At 31.0% G+C, this 22,284-nt stretch overlaps 2 protein-coding genes across 2 annotated transcripts in view; one reads left to right on the plus strand and one right to left on the minus strand.

Annotated features, from left to right (window-relative positions):
• Nucleotides 1–21,784, plus strand: part of LOC103577584 (G-protein coupled receptor dmsr-1) — a 47,917-nt gene extending 26,133 nt beyond the window's left edge. Inside the window, exon 3 of the mRNA XM_014443544.2 lies at nt 21,132–21,784. The gene's annotated coding sequence lies outside the window, so the exon portion shown is untranslated. The remainder of the gene's footprint in view (nt 1–21,131) is intronic.
• Nucleotides 3,713–4,693, minus strand: LOC128667832 (uncharacterized). The gene has a single exon (XM_053739536.1). The coding sequence runs from the start codon at nt 4,691–4,693 to the stop codon at nt 3,713–3,715; it is 981 nt and encodes a 326-aa protein (XP_053595511.1).
• Nucleotides 21,785–22,284: the final 500 nt, after the last annotated feature.

Raw genomic sequence — 22,284 nt, forward strand, 5'->3', positions numbered from 1 at the left:
TAATAAATTGTGGCTAACTGACGACAATTTATTTACTTCCTTTTCCAATGTCGTGGCGTCCTTAACTTCAACAACCAGTTCTCCTGCCGATTTCTTTTTCCTGTTTTTACTTTCTCAACTCGCACCTTTCTCCGAATTTTCCAATTAATAAATCTGAATAATTGACACGCGATTCCTCCGTCAGCTTCGTTCGCCGATCCGTCCGACTCTGTGTAGAAATTTCCTCGTGCACTCACTAATAAAACTTCAATTCGCAACCCCTCGGTAATTTTCGTGAATTTTCCCACTCTCATTAATTATAATTAGGGTGGGAGGACGAGCCTCCAAAATTGGTGCTTCCGGGGACCAGTCGATAAACTAGATCACGAGGTTAATCGATTTTTGATAATTAACCAACCGCGTAGAATTCAAAGACAATTTAAATTCAAAATATTTGAATTTATTTAATTTTACCCCGTTACATTTTCTTAATTTAATTATTGCTCAAATATTAGATAGAATAAATTTGATTCAATAGAATCTATCTTGAACATTGAGATTTGGTTGTTATACGTATTGCTAGCAAGAGTATATTGGTGAGTGTTACATAAATCTATCGGTTCCCTATAGTAAAAACGAAAATGAGGCACTAGCTAGCATAAAAACGAGGCGCTAGCTAGCGCCTGGCCAGTTTCGCTAGAGATTGTCTTAATCCAAAATGGCGGCTTTTCAAATAATATCATGAGTCATGACTATTTCAAAGTTTCAGGTTATACGTTAGAATATTAAAAATGATTTGAACTATAAAATTAAATGAATAATTTATATATAATAATGATAAATTTACCAGTGACAAAAATTGATATAAATAAATTAAATATATCAATTTGTAATGTTTGACAAACGTACTGAAATACTTTAAACAAATCAAATATTTCAAAATTGTATAATGATCGTTCTTATTTTAACTTATAGCTACTACTAATTTTTATGATTTGTAAATTATTATTTTTATTGAATTTAATCAAATAAATTATTTTTAATTAAAGTTTAGATGTAATTGATTTAAAAATAAAAACTTGTTGAAGCAAACTTTTCGATTTTTAGAAATTTAACTGAAACTCTTGAAACGTTTCGTTTGACAACTTCACATATTTCAATGAAACAAAAGTAGTTTACTATAATACCGAACGTGTCGTGTCAACCGACGAGTTTCTTGGAGAGAGAATCCGATGAGGTTAAATAAATAATTTCACGCACTCACATTAGAACTGAAAAATATTCGACGAGAATATAAATGTATTCGTTACAAAATATCGAACTTTATTTGAATGGAAGTCCTATATTATCGATTCGATAAAAAAATTTATTTGTGAAATTGAGAGAATGCACAAAAGAATTCTGGTGTAGGTGTGGTTATTCAATAACTAAAGATTAACACAAAAACTACAGATTATCAATTAGATGTTTTAGTAACAATATATACACTGAAAACCTGTGAGAAAAATACTTAATAGCGAATGCAACTAGATATATACGCGATAGCGAATGCAAACTCAAGAAAAGAATCACGTATAATAAATTGACACGTGGTCAATAGCGGTTATCAATGCGTTAATCATTTACAATATAATTATACTCGACAATCAATTAACTTACTCTCAGTAAATAGCAGCCTTTATATACTGACTAAATATTGAGAGAATTTAGCGTAGCGGTTTAGACTTATATCACACAAGAATTAAATTAGCAAGGCGAAGGTTAGACGGATAGCTGTATTTATACTGAACAATCCACGATGTCGGTTAATGGCTTGTGCAAACGTCTTCTTCTTCGTTGCCGATCAATGGTGACGTGGCAGCCTTGCTGTATAAGACAAATTTTCCCATTGGCTTAAAAGCGCGCTAACAGGAAGTAGTTGATAGCGAAGTCTCTCATTAGCTGGCCAATATAAAACGAATTATATGATTGGCCGGCCTGTAGCGGGTTCTCATGACGTCTTCATATGGCCATGAGTTAGAAATTGTATGTACCAGGCCCAGATAGCGAGTGACCCGGCACTATTCTGACTTGTAGTCAGTAGCAAGTTCGGCAGTTCCCAGACGTAGCGAAAATACATAAAGCTTTTCAAAAATGATCAAGCTCGTGACTGAACATTATTTATCAAAAAAGTCACATATTTATCTCGTTTAGATCAATGTATAAGCAATTGACTGTATATATCCATTCAATATGAAAACAAACTACTACAAGCACAACTAAACTAAAATTTTCCTGCTGGTTCCGTAGCGTAGCAGTAAGGTGTCTGACTCTCGCGCGTAAGCTGTTGGGTTCGAATCCCCCGGATGGTGATATTAAAATTATTTAATTTTTCGCTAAAAACTGTGTTAGGATGATTCGTAAAGTATAATTAAAAATCAAACGAACTTACCTGTAAGTGGTGTTCGATTATAATTATGTTAGAGTCTCGTTCGAGATGATTACATTGTAGTATCGTCAGTTCTACTAATACAAGCCACAAGTTTTAGATTTTATTATTTAAAATTTTCCCGGTACCGACTACCGCGCGCTCTGCCGTCACTCTTCATATAGTTCAAAGCTCCAAATTTGGATTAATAAACAAAAATTTTACTTGCCTTCTAGGTGGGATCAATTTTTATTGATTGGGAGGGATGTAATCATCTCGAACGAGACTCTAACATAATTACAATCGAACATCACTTACAGGTAAGTTCGTTTGATTTTTAATTATATTACGAGTCTCGTTCTTCGAGATTACATTGTAGATGTTCAGAGGTTCTATTAACAACTTCAATTTTCTTTTTCTTTTTTTTTTTTTTTTTGTTTATTAAGTCTTAAACAACTTTATCACCCTAGCCCCTGTCTTCCCCTAGCACTGATGTGACAAACAGGCTTTTTTCCCCGTCTATAGGTCTCTTATAAAATTTTGCGAACACTTTGGATCGCTCCGACCACCCTGCCGTGCTCTTGATGATCGCTAGATCAATCCCTCTTACCTCAGCTGAAGATGTTGCTGCGTGTCTAGTGCTGTGAGCAGTGAACTGCTCATTGACCTCTGCTGCCAGTAAACACTGTCTTATCCAGCGGCTTATAGATTGCGAAGTTGCACGGTGAAAAGGTTTTTTAAAAGTAATTAAGAGATGATCTGTTTCACCTCTGATCTTTTTAGTTCTGTCTATATAGCTCGTAAGAACGCTTACGACGCAAGCGGTTTTTCTATTAACAAAAAACGGTAGTGTAAAACACGGCTGTAGAGCCCCCACCCGCGACGTCTTGATCGGATCCGTGATTCTGATTCTGATACCAGTTTTGGTTATGACAATATTACTTATTTTAATCAAAGATAAGGTCTGAACCCTTTGGGCTGTGGCCAGAGCTAGAAGACAAACTAATTTAAACGTAATCTCTTTTAAACTTAATGACTCAGTTGGTCCTAATTTTTCGGCCCACTCCAACAAAACGTTTGAATTCTAGGTACTGTCGTACTTCGGCTTAGTGGGTCTTATCTTATAGACGTCTTTAAAAAATCGACAAATGTCCGGATCTTTTCCCAGATCTACATTACTTATTAGATTTATGGCCGATCGATCAGAGTTAAGAGTTTCATATGAAACTTCCTGATGAAACCGTACAGCCAAGTATTTTAGGATGTTCCTGACACTGACAGCCCAGGGGTCTATCTGTTCCTCCTGACAATATATCCACCAATTTCTTAGGCTTGAATTATATTGCTTGATTGTCGACTTAGTTCAAGATGCGATGAAAATTTCAAAAGCTTCCTCTGGTAGTTGTTTTTTCCGGTATGCCTGCCGGATAACTTCCCTGCCACCAGGGAAAGGTGTTTGATCAGAGGATGCTCCAGTGACCTACAGGGAGATAAAAGTAATTTAATTGATGGTAAGAATATTAATGGATCTTCAGTCAACATTGCTGTAAATACTGGGAACCAAGGTTGTGTAGGCCAGTAGGGGACCACTACAATCCCTTCCGCTCTGTCTAGCCTGATCTTCCGAAGGACTCGCATTATCATTGAGAACGGCGGAAAAGCGTAGAAAAAATAGTTTCCCCAATCCATTGTGAACGCGTCTATACAAAAAGCTTCCGGGTCTCTTTTCCAAGAGCAAAATTTTTGTATCTTTGCGTTAACACGCATCGCGAAGAGATCAATTTCCAGATTTTTCCACTTCCGCGCTATTTCCCCGAAGAAGCTGTCCCCTAGTTCCCATTCTGTATCAATGTTCGACCTTCTTGATTCCCTGTCCGCATCAGTATTTTCCTTTGACGGAATATACGATGCGAAAATCCAGAGTTTTTTCTGCTCGCACCACTGCCAGATATCTCTAGCTAGCCTGTTCAATTCTGGGTACTGAACGCCGCCTAATCTATTAATGTATGCGATCGCCGTGGTATTGTCGATTCTCAACAATATTTCAGCATTTTTGTACTCCTGAGCGAAACATTTTAATCCAAAGAAAGCTGCAATTAACTCTAGATGATTAATATGCAGCTTCCTCTCTGATTCAGACCAAAACCCATGCGCGTTCTGTCCATTACAGTGCGCTCCCCAACTCAAGAGGGACGCATCAGAGTATATTTCCGTAACAAACTGAAAAGATCGAATTGGACAGGAAGCTGTGGGTAGCTTGGTTAACCACCAGGTCAAGTCATCCTTTACTGAGCTATCTAATGTCATTATCTGATCAAAATCCTACTCGTTCATTATCAACGCTAGAAATTTTTCTCTTTCGAGGATTTTTGTATAAAGCATTCCGTACGATACCCCAGGACATGCTGCGACTAAAGTACCTAATAGACCTGCGAATTCCCTAATTTGGCAGTGATTTACTTGCAGAAGTGCCTGAATGGTCTCTGTCAGCTTCCTCTTTTTATCTGCAGTTAGAGATAACGACATATCTATTGAATTTATTATAAACCCTAGATATTTGCAGCATTTTTGAGGCTCAGTACGGCTTTTTTCTTCATTAATAATGAACCCTAATCTAGTGAGAATATACCTAGTAGTTTCAACATTTGTTAAATAGCTTTCCCGAGATTCATCAAGGCACAAAAAATCGTCTATGTATGCTGTTGACGTTAGAACCCTCTGTCTCAACCACTGTAATACTGGTTTCGTCAATTTAGTAAAAACATACGGACACGTACAAAGCCCAAACGGGAGACTACAAAATTCATAAAGTTGGCCCTTCCAATTAAATCGGAGAAATTTCCTGCTTGATTGTTTTACTGACACCAGGAAATATGCGTCTTTGAGATCCAAAGTACACATAAAGTAGTCTTTAAAAATTAATTTTACGGCCGATCTCAAGTCTTCGAGCTTAAAATGGGACGTTTTGATGAATTTATTTAGCGTTTTAAGATTTAAAATAAATCTCTTTGATCCATCAGGCTTTGCTACGAGAAAGAAAGGCGACAGAAACTGACGCTCTACTGGCTTACATTGAACAATAGCTCCTTTTGATAATAATTTATCAATTTCTCTGTGGATTAACATTTCATCGTTCACTGAGAATTTGACCTCTTTCGTCCAGCTCAATGCCTGTGGCGGAAGAGTAAGAAAAGGAATTTCGTATCCTCTGATACAGTCTAAAATAAAGCTATCAGTGGTAATGTTAATCCACTCCTGGATAAAACTACTGAGACGCCCTGCTACTGTTCGTACCTGAACTATTTCCTCTTGTCCTGAAGTGTTGACCGATTGGACTTCACCTGGCTCGATGGACTGCTGCACATCGTCCTGCTGTTCTGGGGAGTTGACCTGGGAAACTTCTGGTACTGAAGCCTCTGGCCCATATGCGGGTTCCCCTGACCCGTATATGGGCTGCGCCATTTTAAAGTCCTCGACGACGTTGAGGATTTTTGTACTGCCCCTCTAAATTTATTTCCAGAGGTAGTTGAAGATGAAACAGGTGCGTTTTTAATTTCTTTACCCAACTTCTCAATTGATTTTGCTGCCTTAATTTTTTTCGTCAACTGTTCCCCGTAAAGCAAAGTACCAGGCTTGGTTTTTTGCAGCAGCTCTTTCATTGGTTTAGCCAAACCTGGTGAAATAAAGGATTTCCTAGCAGATGAAATTTGGTAGTGTGCTTGCGCTAGTAACTTTCCTGCATCTGCTAGCATTTCCACCAATGACAACCGATCTACCGGCTCTTTATTGTCTTTTAGAACCATCGTGATAGATTTACCCAGTGCTGCCATTGCAGAACCAACCAGGTTCTGTTCTACAATAAACAGTTTGTCTCTTTTGACACCTGTCTCATTCAATGAGGCCAGAACTTCCTCGTTCAGTTCTGGAGCCTCAATATTAATATTTCCTTTGCGGGAATATTTATCTACTATAACCTCCTTTGTCTCTTTCTTGAGGCCCTCAGACATCCATATGGGCCACCTAGATACCAGACTTTGGTGTAATTCTAACAATTCTTTATTGTCTGCGGAAGGATTGTCTCCAAGAACAATCTCAATTTCTTCATCAAGCATATCAACTTCACTCTTGTCATCTTCAACTACCAACAACGGTATTATTTCTGTTGTCTTATCAACTAGGACCTCAGATACATTATTGTCGAAACCTGGTGTCTCAACGACACCGTCTTGTTGCCGATCAACAACCACGTCATCTTGGCCATTATCCGCCATATTTTTATCGTTCTGCACAGCTTCTTGCTGATCATCTGAAAATTATTTTTCTATAAAAATTATGCACTAGTGATTTTTGTCTCCTACGTACAAAATCTACTAGCCAGAATGCACGTTCATGTCTCACTGTTCGAGTACATGCCGCCAAAAAATACACAAAATTGTTCCTGTATACCTTTACGCATACACAGATCTGACAATTTCCTGTGTCATATAAATTAATTTTATTCCGTTGCTGTACTTTACATTACCTTTTTTAGTAAAAATTTTTTCTCCAATTTCTTTTATAAAGTCGCCAAAAATGTGCTCTAACCTACAAACACGTTTGTTGATATCCTCATCTTCATCTCTATCTCTACTCCGTTTTTTACTCTTCCCCATGTTAGAGAATTTTTTAATTCTGATTGACAATTAAATCTGCTTTATTTTCTTCCTTTTTTATTCTTTTTTAATATTAAAAGTAACGCTGTAAAAATATCTGCTTGCAACTTGTATTTGCACAAAAAACGTTATGAAGAGTGACGGCAGAGCGCGCGGTAGTCGGTACCGGGAAAATTTTAAATAATAAAATCTAAAACTTGTGGCTTGTATTAGTAGAACTGACGATACTACAATGTAATCTCGAAGAACGAGACTCGTAATATAATTGATGTAATATGATAATATAATGTAATTGTCCCAATACTTAATAAAAATAGTAATAATAATCATAAAAATCAAATCAAATCAAAAATAAAAAAATAAATACATAAGAAAAAAAAATTTTTTTCTTAATGAATTATTAATGAGATAATTAAAGGCAATATTCATTTGATTCAGATTACTATTTTTTTGGATCAATCCAATACAGCAATTTCAAATAACTCGATTTTTTATTGAATCAATTGCATGGGCAGTTTCTAAGGACCTAAAAAAGTATTACTTTCAACACTAAAATTCATTTGCATTAATAAAATTTTGACTTAAGAACGGTTTTCAGATAATTTTGTCCCAGCTTTTCTCTGAAATAAAAGCTCTAAACGCAAAATAAAGACACAGACCCGATGCTTTACTCTATGAACTAGCGAAGTGCACTTGAATTTTTTGATAACTTCCATTTGTTTACGAGAAAAACTTGGACAAAGTTCCTATTTAATGTACAAGTGCAACAGAGATAGTACCGTTTATCCAGTTGAGTGCGAATAGAGAAACAAATGAAAACGCGTCTTAACTGAAAATTCATACCTTCAATCACCTCACAATTTACTTTGGGTGAAATTTTTAATTATTTTATATAAAACAAAAATCATTATTGTATCAATAGCATTAATGACTTTAACTAATTTTTATTTTTTTTAAATGAAAAAAGTTACTGAATTATATCAAATACTATAGAGTTAGTTCGAACGACTCGGTACCTTCCCTCAAAAAACTCTCAGTTGGAGCAAAACATACTGTCAAACGTAGAGGACGGTAGACTCAATCGCTTGACGTGCTTGGCTGTATCCAAGCGCACGGAGTTCTTGAGCCAAACGAATTTGGTTTGATGTCTGGAATCTTTTTTTACAGTGTATGCCAATTTCTTAATTATTGGTGGCGCACAATTTCTAAAACTACCTTGATTTCGCTAGCTAGCGCTTACATGGAAAAAAAATTATGGAAACAGTTCCCATAATTTTGTGAAATTTTTCCCTATACCATCATAGAAACTACGACCATAGATTATGAGAGCAGTTCCTATAATTATAAGAATGTTTTCATAATAGTATGGGAACTATTCCCATTATATTATAGAAATATTTCCCATAATGCTATTGGAATAGTTCCCATACTATTATGAAAATATTAATTTATAGAAAAGTGTAGAAATCACTTCTATACACCGAGAAAAATGCCGCTCAAAATTAAATATTAAGTACAACCATTACTAAAAATTTTCTATTTCAAATAAAAAGTTACAATTCATAAAAGAAATTACGATGACTAGTAGAAAATTCATTTTGTATTTCAATTATTACTATCTAGATTGTGATTTTTATTTTATTTCATTTACCTTAATAATTACAACCCTAAGAAAAGATAATTACTTAAAAAATTCAAAAATCGCTCACAACTTCAATAATTTCTATTTTAAAATTGTAATTTTTTTTTATTTGAAACTAAAATGGTATTATCTCACTAAATAGAAAGGACAATTGTATTAACTAAAAATTGATTAAAAATTTTATAATAGTTATCATTAGATATTAAAAAATGTTATCTAAAATGAAACATTACAATATCCATTTAAAATTATCCATTACTATCATTTGTAAAAAATTCAAGTTAACTGTAAAAATTACATTGAAGCTTCGTTAAATTTTCGCTGAGAAAAAATCAATATTTACTTATTTATAGAAAAATATTTCAATCTTACAAAAAGTAGAAATCATTAATAAAAGTATTAAAAATTAGTACATTAGTCATAACTTTTGTTTCGTAGTTGATAAATATTACATCTCTAACGTAATTTTACCTAGGTAGAGTACATTTTAAAATGTCGGTAAGACAAATAGCTACTCCGGGAGATGAAATTATTATTTGAGATTGTAATTTTTAGTTCAAGGTATATGATGCCATTGATGTATCCTACCCATATACTTACTATAAACTCAGAATTTATAATGGTCATTGTGGCTGAGCTGTCAACGTACTTGGTCAGAGTGTGAAGAAACAGTGAGTGCCGAGTTTCAATCCCAACACCAGGCAAATAATTTTTTTTTTCAAGCTTTTATTATATATTATTCCACGTTTATATACGTATGTGTGTGAGTGTGTGAGTATGTTCGTCTCGTAAAAGTGATTCCCTATTCAACCTATGTATTTATATGTGTGTATTTAAGTCCTGTTCGTCAGTAGGTAGTAAAGATGAAATTACTATCTGGATTGTAAAAACTACTCGTCAGAATATATCTTTCACAAAGCGTGTTAAATAGTATTTACTAGATACAAAAGTAAAAATGATTGGTACATTATAGTTTTCGTTTTATCGTTAGTAAACTTTTTCTTAAATGCAGTAATTTTTATAATCAACAAATATTATTATTCTAAATAATATGTTGTAATTTTTACTTTGAGTTATGTAAAAATTTTGATTTTTTTTTAACATTTTAAGATTACTTTCTCGGAGTGTGTACAGAATAGAAAAAACAAATTTCTTACCTTATTTTATTTAAATGATTTTTTTTTACTGTTTGTAGGATTAATTTTAAATAACATCAATATTAGAACTCATAGTTATTTAACAAATATATAGTATTTATTTAAAAAAATTTTATAATAAAGATGATGTTTTTCATCTACAATTAATGTTCATCATACAGAAAATTTAATAAAGAAAATTTAGTAGAAACTCAAATGGACTACAATATCACCACTCAACTTTATTTTATAGTCAATATTTCAATTTGTATAAGTAAATAAAATTTGGAAAATCCAAAAGTGCACGACTCATAACGCTCATTTATTATGAAATAATAAAATAATAACAAAAAATGGCGGGAAGCACGAATAAATTTAAAATCTGTCTTTTTTTTTTTTTTTTTAATTATATTAGTAATTTTTTATAATTATAAAAGAATTTTCTTAAAATATCTCGATTAATAACAAAAAAAAAAATATATATATATAAATAAAAACAAATAAAAAAAAAGAATTGAATTGAAAAAATTCAGGCTTACCAATTAGCAATAAGTAACACAAAAAAAAAAACAGATATACTAGGACGGTAATGTGCAAGCGCCCCTGGTGGAATAAATGTACGTATAAGGTATAGATATATCACCATCCATGTTAATTTTACATAGATATATATATGTAGTTATACAGCCTTTTTATTCTTTTATTAATTGTAATTAAACGACACTGAATTACCTAGCCATTTTCAATAGGGGATCTACAATTCTTTCAAAGAATTTAAAAAAAAAAAATTGTTTCAATTACTGGATTTTTTCGGTTTTTATTGAACTAAATAAATATTTGAAAAGTATGGAATTAATCTCCATTAAATTATCTTCAGAATGGTGTGCAACTTATCTTAATTCCGTAAATCAACAAAGGTATAATAATTCAAATAGTTGCCGAAGTGAGACGAAAAAAATTTTTCGATCGTAAAGCACTCTGATGCTTCGCATCATGAGTCGTGCAATTTAAAGAATAAGACTTCCAGAGCTCATAACTATTGAACTGTTCTTATACAAAAAAGTTCTTAATGGCATTCTTGTAGAGGATTATTTTTACTACAAAATTACTATTTAACTTTTTTATGTACAACCAACAGTTTAGTCTCCATAAGTAAAAATAACGAATTTTTGTAAAATTTGCATATTCTAACGTCATTAATAGACGAAATATTGAGGACACAGATTTGATTCTTTGGACTTATTTAAAGACAATTTATTGCTTAAGAAGGTTCACTGATCAATAATGCCCAAAAAAAAAGTCTTCACAGTTTGCAGCCATAAATAATGTAAAAAAAAGTTTTCCTATGTTATTTAAATAGGAAAACTTTGAGATCGATGATGGACCTCTTAAAATTAAAATTAAGGGCTGAAATTTTGACTGAATTTTTTTTTAGGGCTGACCAACCAATTTTCCGAGTGAGAGTCAAAAAAAAATGATTGATTTTTTTTGGAACACCCTAATATATATATATATATATATATATATATATATATATATATATATTCGGGTGGTCTGGTTGGAACGACTTTTTTTTTGTCACTCCTACTTCAAAATAATGTTGTGGACATTCCAAGTACTTTACATTTGATTTGAAGTTTTCCCATTTAAAATACATGGAAAAATTAGGATTTTGTTAAACTCTCTATAGTTCAACCGCATTCCAAGTTATCGGATCGCTATTTACGACATTTTGTACGTAATTTAGTACTCTTCAGAAATCTCCTCAGCAGTTTTACTGGGATTCTAATTGTTTTTCCTATATTAGTTCTGGAAATCATTTTATTAATAATGATTTGGGTTTTTAGTTAATATTGAATAAATAAGAAAATTTAAAGTAAAAATGAAGACAACGATTTTTTAGGGAATTTGATTCTCTACAAAAAAAAGTCCTTTTAGTTAAGTGGCTCAAGTTCTTCATTGACGTGATATAGGGATTTTATTGATTTTTTAAATAAAATATTTGTCAAAAATTTTTTCGAACCTTATCAAATTTGATCCTTCGTATTTTCATTAGTGGGTCAAATTAGTAAAAAGAAAATTATTTATTCATTTAAAATTGAAAGTAAAAAAGCATTTAGTCGAATTTTATATATATATAGCGCACTTTGACGCAGTAATTTAATTGCATCCGTTTAATGAATTCACTGACGTTTTATCTGGCTTATAAACTTCCATTTTTTGACATTTATACCGCGTTTATAGTCAGAATAACTGAATAAAATCAATTTATAAAACGGTTATTTAACACCCAGACATCATCTTGAAAATAGTCACAATAAATTCCTACGACGTCAAAACGTTGAGATCTGCTTAACATTTGGTTTTCAAAAATTCGACCGAAATCAATCTTTCCTTTTTTTCTAAAAATTTTCATTCTTCTTAGCGGGAAGTTAAAAAAAAACAGGAAAACTATTAACCCTACAAATCATCTTCAAAACTTTCTACATTCTGCTGTCCCTGATTTAAAAAAATGATTCGAAACGTTTTGTAATGTTAAATGCCTATAAGAAAGGCGATTCCAAAGTACTCAAAATATTCAAAAGCATTAAAAAGTATTTAAAACTTTTCGTTTTTAATCATTTCAAATCGTTTCTTTTCATAAAGGGTTGTTGGGTTTGAGGAACTCAAAAACATTCTCATATATATAATACATTTTTGAAAACAAGCTCAAAAAAAGTTATAACACATAGATATATTGAGCTGATAAAATTAAAAAAATAGAAAATGACTAAAAAAAAATGCAATTCCTAAAGTTTTGTTAACGATTTTTTTTGATAAAATAAATATACGTGAACAAAAATCAATGGAAGTTATTTAAATGATGAGTGAAGTGAGATTTAAATCAGATAGGATCGTTAAAGCATGAAATATTCGAGAAAAACGTAAAAAACAGTAATTTTTCAACTTTTTCGTAGACGATATAATAAGAATTCATGAACATCATAATTAGACATCTTGCAGGTCTACCAAAAAACGTCAAACAAAATCCTTCCTTGCTTTGTGGGGTATGAAGTTTAATTTTTTACTCGACTCTTAACTTCTTTCAGTTACAAAGTTAGGCAACTTTACTCACGTTATGTTAACAAGTCAGAAATTTTGACTTGGAATGAGTGTAAGCTGTGCCTTGTAAAATTAATATATGTTCCTTGTTCCAAGAATTAAAGAGAGTTGTATTATTAAAAGATAAATTATATTGTAACAATATGTTCCTTAGTTGGTCATATACAGTCATAGATGTACCTTCCCTACCTCTTTACTACACACAAAATGATTAAAATATCGATGTCATGTAAATCTTTAGCTCAACTACACTGCACTAGTTTCTGCTGTATTTTGCTCATGGGCATTTTCTTGTATTATGTTCCCATTATATTGATTCATAAAATAAAAAATTATTAAAAAACTTTTTTTATAAATAGTATGACACAAAGTTATATTATTTATAAAAATGAGAGTTGCGTCCTTTAATAGTAAGAAATATTTGTTGAATACAAAAAAATGATGTTTAAGATATGATTTCTTAAATATTAAGAAATCTTTTTAAAAGGTAGCATTTAACATACTTTATTGAGTTCTACAAGCAGATAATTTTACGGTATTTTTTACATCAAAAATTCATATAAAAATTACAATGTCATAGTAATATGAGGACAGTATGGAATTATTGTACAAATTACCGATAACGAAGAAATTCTTAAAATACATCGAACAGAATTTACAAGCTGCATTATAATTTTGATAAAGCAACAAATTAAGAAATTAAAATTTCTTGAATAAAATTTAATCTGTTGCTTTGTCAAGAATTCCTTACTGTCCTCATATTACTATGAAATCGTAATTTTTCTATAAATTGTTTATGTAAAAAATACTATAAAATTCCCTGCGTGTATAGAACTAATTAGAATCGATTAATCTATTAATTAATGTAACGGAACCCAAGTCCACCTCCGCCGACCGGAGGTCGTTTGCTCACCCTTTTGAGCATACACGCGTTGCAGGGTGTTCCAATTTACCACCCAGACGACACTCTTAGTCGAAAATAATCGACTAAGGTGGACATTAACCGGAGGTATAATCAAAAATCCTCATTGCGCGTGGTATCTAACCACAACCACCACGAGTCTTACTTCTCTCAAGCCAAGCACTGCTCCCCCCTGCTTAAAAAATCCGATAGATTCTTATAACTGTATGTTTAAGGTCCTATACTTAACTATAGCACTTCTCATAGAACTCATTTATTCTTATAAAATCTCTATAGGAATGCATGAGAATCTATTGGATTTTATGAGATTTTCTAAACAGGGCCATCTCTGAAAATAAAAAGACTCTGGTCAAGGTGAGCTTGGAAAGGCCCACCGTGGTACCAGGCTCCTAACGCTGGTCAACATGCTTGCGTAGGATTAGTGGTGGGGCGTAAGTTCTTCCCATACTCTATGTAAAGGGGTCCCTCGACTTGTTTCTTTCGGGTTCCCAACAAAGCAATTATCCGCTTGTTCATCGCCTGATAGATTTTCTACTTTCCCAAGCTTGTTACACTCTAATTATTCAAGCCAAATCACAGTACAGAGGTGCTCGGGGAATTAAAATCGATTAATCAAGTTGTTCCTGAAAGATTTCTGAAAAGCTAAAAAAAAAAAAAACTGGGTAACGGTTGACCCTACAAACCAGCCTCGAAACTGTTCGCTGTTTTCAAGCCCAAGTAGCTCGACAACATCAGTGTGAATACATTTTCAAGCTCGAAAATACTCCTGCATGCAATTGTTTTTTTTATGAGCTTTTCAAGCTCGAACAAGTTACATTTTATTTTGTAATTTGAAAATTTTAGAATCCAAAATAGTTACATCATAAACAAGCGTTTTTTAAATGTTTATTCCCGATTATATTCAATAAAATAAATGCATTCATGCAAAATCAATGTAAATGATCAAAATCAGGATTTAAGCATTAATATGTATATATATATATCAAAGAAAAACGGTAAAAACGCTGTTTTTTCAATTTTTCTGTGGATAATGTTACTTAAATTAAAGAACGAGATGCATTTCATAATGTGGCGATCGAAGGACCATAAAAACGAAAAATTGGTCTGATTTTAACCCTATTGGTCAACAAACACGACCTAACGACTTTTGGTCAAGTGATGAGGGAATCGCAGCAATGCTTTTGAGAGTGCAACGTTGCTTGATCGCTCTGGCTGTTTGCTATTGGCAAATTATTTCCGACGGAAATATTGTAAAAAATTCAAACATGAAAGAAAGATTTTCAACTTTATTTTTAAAAATTTCAAACTCTGCTTAAAACAATTAGTTATTATTTAAACGAATTGAACATACATATTTCTTAATTAATTTTTGCTCGTAAAGTAAAAGCTCCTATAATCGCTCACTTTTTATTAGAGTGAAATTAAATCACTCAATATAAATTCATAAATAAAATGAAAAACCATATTTTTTTTCTCTAGTTATTTTTTGAAGTTTCAAGTGGTAGAATAACATTTTAGTTTGAAGAATAATGTTGATAATTAATTATTATTAATTTATTAAATAAGGTCCTTTGAGTGTACCCATAGTCGTTCAGTAAAAGTTGTGATGTACCATTACTCGATCAATACATGGACCTATAGCCGCTCAAAGACAATATCAATTAAACTATCATAAGCTTATTGATTTGGAAAATAATTTATAAATTATACTACTTTATTCTTTCATAATACAAAATTTTATGAATTTTAGAGAGTGTTCAATAAGATATAGTTATAACTTATAACAATTCTTAAAAAATTTGACGTAACCTAAATTTATTCTAACCTTGTTTAAAAATATTGATTAAAAAGAATTAAAAATGATGAAATTCGAATTCTTTTCAATAATTTCAATTCTTTTGTTTGTATATGAGGCATTCCACGCCAAATCGACCACGTTTGACCCCGACTCCTTTCGATTTGGCTGAAATTTTTTTTCCTTTTCTACCCCATTAAAATCATTTTTCAGAAAATTTTCAAATTTATTACTCAACCCAAAAAAAGTTATGAGTTTTTCAAAAATAAGGCTTTTATTTTCTTAAATATCTATAACTCCTTCAAAAATTGACTAATTGGGACGTTTTTTTTTTTTTTTTTTTTTTCAAAATTTTTGTCTTTGAATGTACTTTTCAAAAAAAATCGGTCTGTCGGTTGACCATGCGGGCCAGCCCCAAAACTTCCCGCTGCTTTCGAGCTCCTTGAGTTCGAAATCATTGTTGAGAATACATTTTTGAGCTCTTCGAGTTCGAAAATACTTTTGTATGCCTTTGTTTTCGAAAAAAAAACGTTTTTTACCATTTATTCTCAAACGATATCTCTCGAACGAATAAACCGTTGGAGACTTTCAAGGTGGCAATCGACACGTTTTATTCAGTTCTACAACTAATCAGATTTTGAAATTGATTTATCAAGTCGTTTTTGAGAAATTTTCAAAATACTAAAAAAATTTTTTTTTTTAATTCTTTCGACAACGGTTTCTCTTGAAAGTATTGACCGATTTCAATGTGTGAGGTAGCATTCGACGCGGCTTATGAAGCTTCAGAGCCCAGTTGATTTTGAAATCAATCCATCGAGAACATAAAAAGTTATCCAAAAAAAAACATTTTTGAAAAAAGTTTATTTTTGGAATATCTAAAAAAAACTTCAATTAATTCTGCAATTTGTCCTGCCAATCCCAGAGTGAGCGGACTTTTCCTTCTATTTTTTTTTTATCAATTGAAAAAAAAGTTGTTGCCCAGTTAGGCTTATTTTACAAAACATCACTCTGGAAATTTTTGAGAATGTTTCGACGATTTCAGAGTTTCAAAAATTGAGACGAAAAAATTAATTGAAACTGGTGATCCTCGAAAAAATTTGGATTTTTTTTCAAAAGTGAGAGAAAAAAATAGAAAATACCTATAAATAATTTCATTGTAATTTTTTTTGAAAACTACTCCTTATAAAAAAGATAATGAAAAAAAAAATGCTCTTTGCTATATTTTTGACCAAGTCACAGGCTTTCGAAAAATAAATCTAACGTACATCGCTATTTCAAAAGCCTGTGACTTGGTCGAAAATAAAACAAAGGGCAATTTTTTTTCTTCATTTTCTTTATTTTCGGGTGTAACACTCACATGTTAAAATGGTATAAATAGGTATAAAACGTTCGTTTTACACACGATATGCATTGATTTTGATGAATCCTTTTTTACTGTGCAACATAAAATTTTATTTTTTAGACTTTTCGACGCCGATATCTTTAAAACTAATCAACCGATTTTGACGTTCAATGTGTCAATTGACATATTTTATTAAATTCAGAGCTGATTAAAGTTTAGAATTGATTGATCAAGTTATTGTTTTTGAAAAACTTCAAAAAACTAAGATAAATAATTTTTTGTTTTCGTATTTCTTAACTATTATATGTAATTCTGTGTAATTATATATAATTTTATATGAATCATATATAGTTTTATATAAATTATGTATAATTTTTTTTTACTCGGATTTTTAACATATTTTGTGTGTTGATTTGACAGTAACATATAAAAAGTTTTACTTTCGTATAAAATAACATTTTTATGTATTAAAAAATCAATCGATTGCGAAAGTTTAGACAAAATAGATAGTGTGTATTAAATTGACACACAAAAGTGTTAAAAACTCAACACTCAAAATTTTAACACATGCCTTTTTTAACACTTTGACGATTCATTTTTTTCTGTGATGTATTAATATTAAATATAAGAACTATGACTTTTTTTTCTTTTAGCGCATGAACTATTGAACAAACGATAAAGACCTAGAAGTGAATTGTAACAATTTCGACGTAAATTTAATGTTATTCAGTAAAAAGTTTTATGAGTCAACAAGACGCTAAAATCTATTGTTTACAACTTATAGAAATTTTAATCATTTTTCGATTTAAGAATTTCATCAACTACGTTATTCAATATTGCAAAAAGCACATCACTGAAAAATTTTAATTCCTACAGTTCTTAACACTACTGGTTATTGAACAAGAAAAAATTCCAAAGTAAAAAATCAATACCATTTTTCAATTAAATTTTGCTCAAACTACATTTAAAACTGTAAAAGTTACTACTCTAAATTCATTATTTTCATTGCTTCACAAATTTTAACAGTTACAGTATAGTCTGCGACTTTTACAGTATTGCTTTCAAGGAACTAGTGTTTACTATATCTTGTTATTTTCAGTGTTGTCTTTTTTCCGCGTGAAATAACGGCAGAAATATTTAAATAGTTTGATGTTAATCTTATTAACTCTGAGGTGTAATAAATCTTTTCAATTACTGCAGGATTGTTTTGAATAAGTTAATTCATTCAAGAGATATCGTGCCACAAAATCTTATTTTTGCAGAAAATTTTTAGATAAACTTGTTGAGCTCATAAAAACTTTATTTAATTCTTTTTATTTATTATCCTTTATCTTGTAGATCATCAATAATAAACATGAAATAAAATTTTTCATTGTTTTCAACCGTTTTTATACACTGGTCACAAAAATTAAGGGATATAAAAAAAATTCGAAATTTTTGGATGATTTTCAACATGCTGTAACTTGGTGGAAAATAGTCGCAGAGTAAAAAATAAAGAAGGAAATTGGAACCTCAAGTTTCTAGTTTTCAGATCTGGACTTCAAATTTTTTTATCATGCATGGTTCCAGAAAAATTCTAAGAAAACCGACAAAAAAAATTTTTCCATATTTTTGGTCGTCTTTCAACAAGTCTATAGGCTTCAATAAATTTTTTTTTTGATAATCTGACCTTATGACTCTTTTAGGAAATTTTATGCCCTTTAATTTGCCGGCCTCAAAAAGTCTCTACGACAATTTGGCGCTGAGTTATCGGATGAACAAAGGATACCGTCGGTTTTTTTTTCAACCTCAAAATGTCCTGAAGAAACCCTGAAAATTTCAAAGCGCTGCGGTTTTTCTTTCTTTGTGTTCCGAAGCTTTAAAATTATCGATTTTGCCAAAAATCGCATAAGGAGCGATTCTTTGGCTTTTATCCATTTCTTTTTTGTCAAAAGTAGGTTCGTCAAGTAGCTATCATTCAGACCCAGTCATCAGAAGGACGGCAGTTCGCGCCCGGAGCCCAGGAGAATTTTCACCAAGTTTTTTTCACATTAATCATTTACTTCCTTTAGATAATTTAAACGTTAATGATATCATAAATTCTACGAGGTTAATGAACTAAGCCTGGCCCCGTGCTATCATTTCAGAGTCCTATCCAGGCTGGTTTACAAGCTTGGGCCAAGATTCTACATACTCGAGCTAAGCCTAGGCTCGTCTTACTTTTCTCTCTGGGTTACTTGAAATATCATTAAAAAAAAAAAGATTCAGTGTATTTGAATCCTTGAAAACTTGATATTTTCTTAAGCACGCCCTTTTGTTCCTCCCTTCCTTATATATATATTAGAGTGTTTCAGAAAAAAAAATTCTTTTTTTCTCAGAAACAGGTTTAAAAGTTCCAAAAATTTGATCAATGCTTCAAAAATACTAAATAAAGTCTATTACATACATATAGTTTGAGTAAAAATTAATTTATTTCAGCGTTTAATTAATTGGAGAACAGTCGCTCATTTATTAGGTTCCCCCGATCAATAATTGATGATTTTGATAAATGAACAATTAAACAATAAAATTTATATATTTTCGATAATTGTTAATAAAAATAGAATGAAATCATATATAATCAAGTATTTAACTTTAATAAAATCCATTATTAATTTCAGCTAATAACTTAATACTTATTTTATAGCTTATTATAAAAAAAAACCTTAATCGGTCAATAATTGGTGCATTTACCCTAAATCAATTCCAAAATCCGATTAAGGAGATGAAATAAATTGTAAAAAATGGACATTTCTCAAGCAATAGTCGATGCTTCTGAGTGAAAAGATTATTTTTGTTTTAAAGTTCAAATGTGTAGGTTGATTAGTTAAATATAACGTGAATTTTTTATCGTTGACGCCCCCGCAATCCCCTTCAAAGTTGATTTTCGCAAAAATATTAGCAATGACGAATTCTTTTACAGTGGAATCTCTCCAATTTCTACACTTATTAACTTTGAATCACCTTCCTTCATTATTAACAAAAAAAAGTGGAAGAAGTATTCGTCTATCTACTTTGTATTTTGTAATTTTAATTCCAGGAATTGCGATCCCTTCATGGCCGTAGTTAAAGAGCTTCTTCTGTAAGTGTGAGGAACATTCGTTCCAAAGTTCAAATCTGAAGGTCTCATATTTTAAAAACGGACGTATTTTGGAAATTAAATGAGAATATTTACATATTTAACTTAACTGCAATCCTTTTTTATGAGTTCTTTTCAAAAATAACCCCTTCATGGCGGATGCTTATGAAGATAACGAGCATTTGCTTTAAATTTTGAATTATATTAGCATATTTTAGAGTTGAAAAATGGGATCCCATTTACCCGAGTATATATTTTGAATTCGCCGCTATTCACCGGTAATTATTTTGTAAATAAAACTGCATCATGACGGATACTTAAGTACATACCGATCATCTTTACATAGCTTCATTAGTAAGAAAAGAAAAAATTTATAGAAAAAAAAAAAAAAAAAAAAAAAATAAAGAAAAATAGATATTAAATAAAAAAAAAAAAAAAAAAAAAAAAAATGTCTATCGATTGACCCTGCGAGCCAGCCCTAAAACTTCCCGCTGTTTTCGAGCCCCTTGAGCTCGAAAACATCGTTGTTTCTTGCTCCAAGAAAATTTTTTATTACCTTAAGAAAATTTTTGTTTACAATTTATAATGCGAACAATTTTTTTAGGGTGAGTAAACATTTTTTACACCAAAAAACCCTTTTTTTTCTTTGTACTATCCTTGTTGTACTTGCGCAGTAAATAAAAACTTTGTCCACATTTTTCTTATAAAAAAATGAAGATTTTTAAAAAATGAAAAAGTAAATCGCTATATTATAGAGTAATGCATCGAGTCTAGTCCTTAATTTTGCATTTAGAGGTTTCGTTTGAATGAAAAGCTTGGACAAAAATTAATATAGACCCTTCCTAAGTTACAAAAAATAATTTCGTTTTCATTTTATATACATATATACATACATATATAACGACTTTGTGTTGCATTGTATCACTTCGTTATAAATTTTCGTTCAATGAATTTTTTTATCAAAAAATAAAGTTGCTTTGAATATTCATAAATACAGAATCATCAGAAAATTTAAATAAGCTCTGAGAGTTAACAAGTGTTCTCTATTTTTTTCTAGCCCGTGGAAACGTCGGACACCTAAAGAGGGACAATGGGGACTACTTAAAATATAGTGAATAATTAATCCAGCACTTAAATTGGTAGCAGACTTTTTTCCATTTCTAGAGCGTCTAGAAATGACTCAAGTACTCTCAAACTGAGACGAATTTACCCCCTCGCTCTTCCCAATTTCACCGTAAAGTTATACAGTATATTTAAGCGAGCCGAAAAAAAATTTTCGATGTCAGTATACCAGTCAATATGTAGTAGAGAAAACAAATATGATGATTATTGTATGTGATATCGATTTATACATATAGTGACTTCGTCAGCAAACGTTGGAAGACACTCATGGGAATTATTTAGGAAACAAATGGATCGAGCTCCCCTACATGTCCTTGTCACAAAACTTGACGTAAAAAAAATAGGAAAAAAAAAAATTATAAAGGTGTTATCATTTGATGTCTTAATTTCGATGAAACTTTCTACTTTTTTTTTCTCTTTGTTTTTATTTGTTGACTTTTTTCTCAATTATATATATATATAAACATAAACGTGATGGAAAGGATGATGTAAAAATAATTAATTTGGATAAAATCTCGTAAAGTGAAGGTAAAAATCGTTCGAAAGTTTATTAAAAATCAGATTGCTTAGTGGAATTTTTTTTTTCTGCAAAACATAGAGTAAAGATTTTTTTTTTTTTCATGAAAAAAATTAATCAGAAAAATATTTATTTTATTTAAAGTTATAAAAAATTTAAAAAAGTATTAAGAAACACAAAAAAAATATGGAATTTTAATCAACTATACTTTCTCATCAGTTTTTAAAAATTTACATATTAAAATATTAACTTTTATAAAAAGTATTTTACACATTTAACTGATAATTATAAATCAAGTCAAATAATTAAGAAAAATATATATGTATAAATATATACCAATCACAAATATTTCTGTATTATACTTATGGAAAATCAATAAATAATAATAATGAATATATGTCGAGGTTATTGCACAAGAGATTATAATAAAAGTCTAATAAATATACAAGACGTGTGGATTTGAAATCACCTTTATAAGTGTGAGAAAATAGAGGAAGAAATAAATTTACCACCGTCGTAGGATGGAAGAGTCATTTACTGCGCCCGAGTGTACTTTTCCGCTACCTTAACA

This window comes from Microplitis demolitor, chromosome 5, assembly GCF_026212275.2.
Source record: "Microplitis demolitor isolate Queensland-Clemson2020A chromosome 5, iyMicDemo2.1a, whole genome shotgun sequence".
Lineage (NCBI taxonomy): Eukaryota > Metazoa > Arthropoda > Insecta > Hymenoptera > Braconidae > Microplitis > Microplitis demolitor.

Bases quoted from the DNA above. Each gene is read 5' to 3' on its own strand.
- LOC128667832 (XM_053739536.1), bottom strand. From the start codon at position 4,693: ATGACATTAGATAGCTCAGTAAAGGATGACTTGACCTGGTGGTTAACC.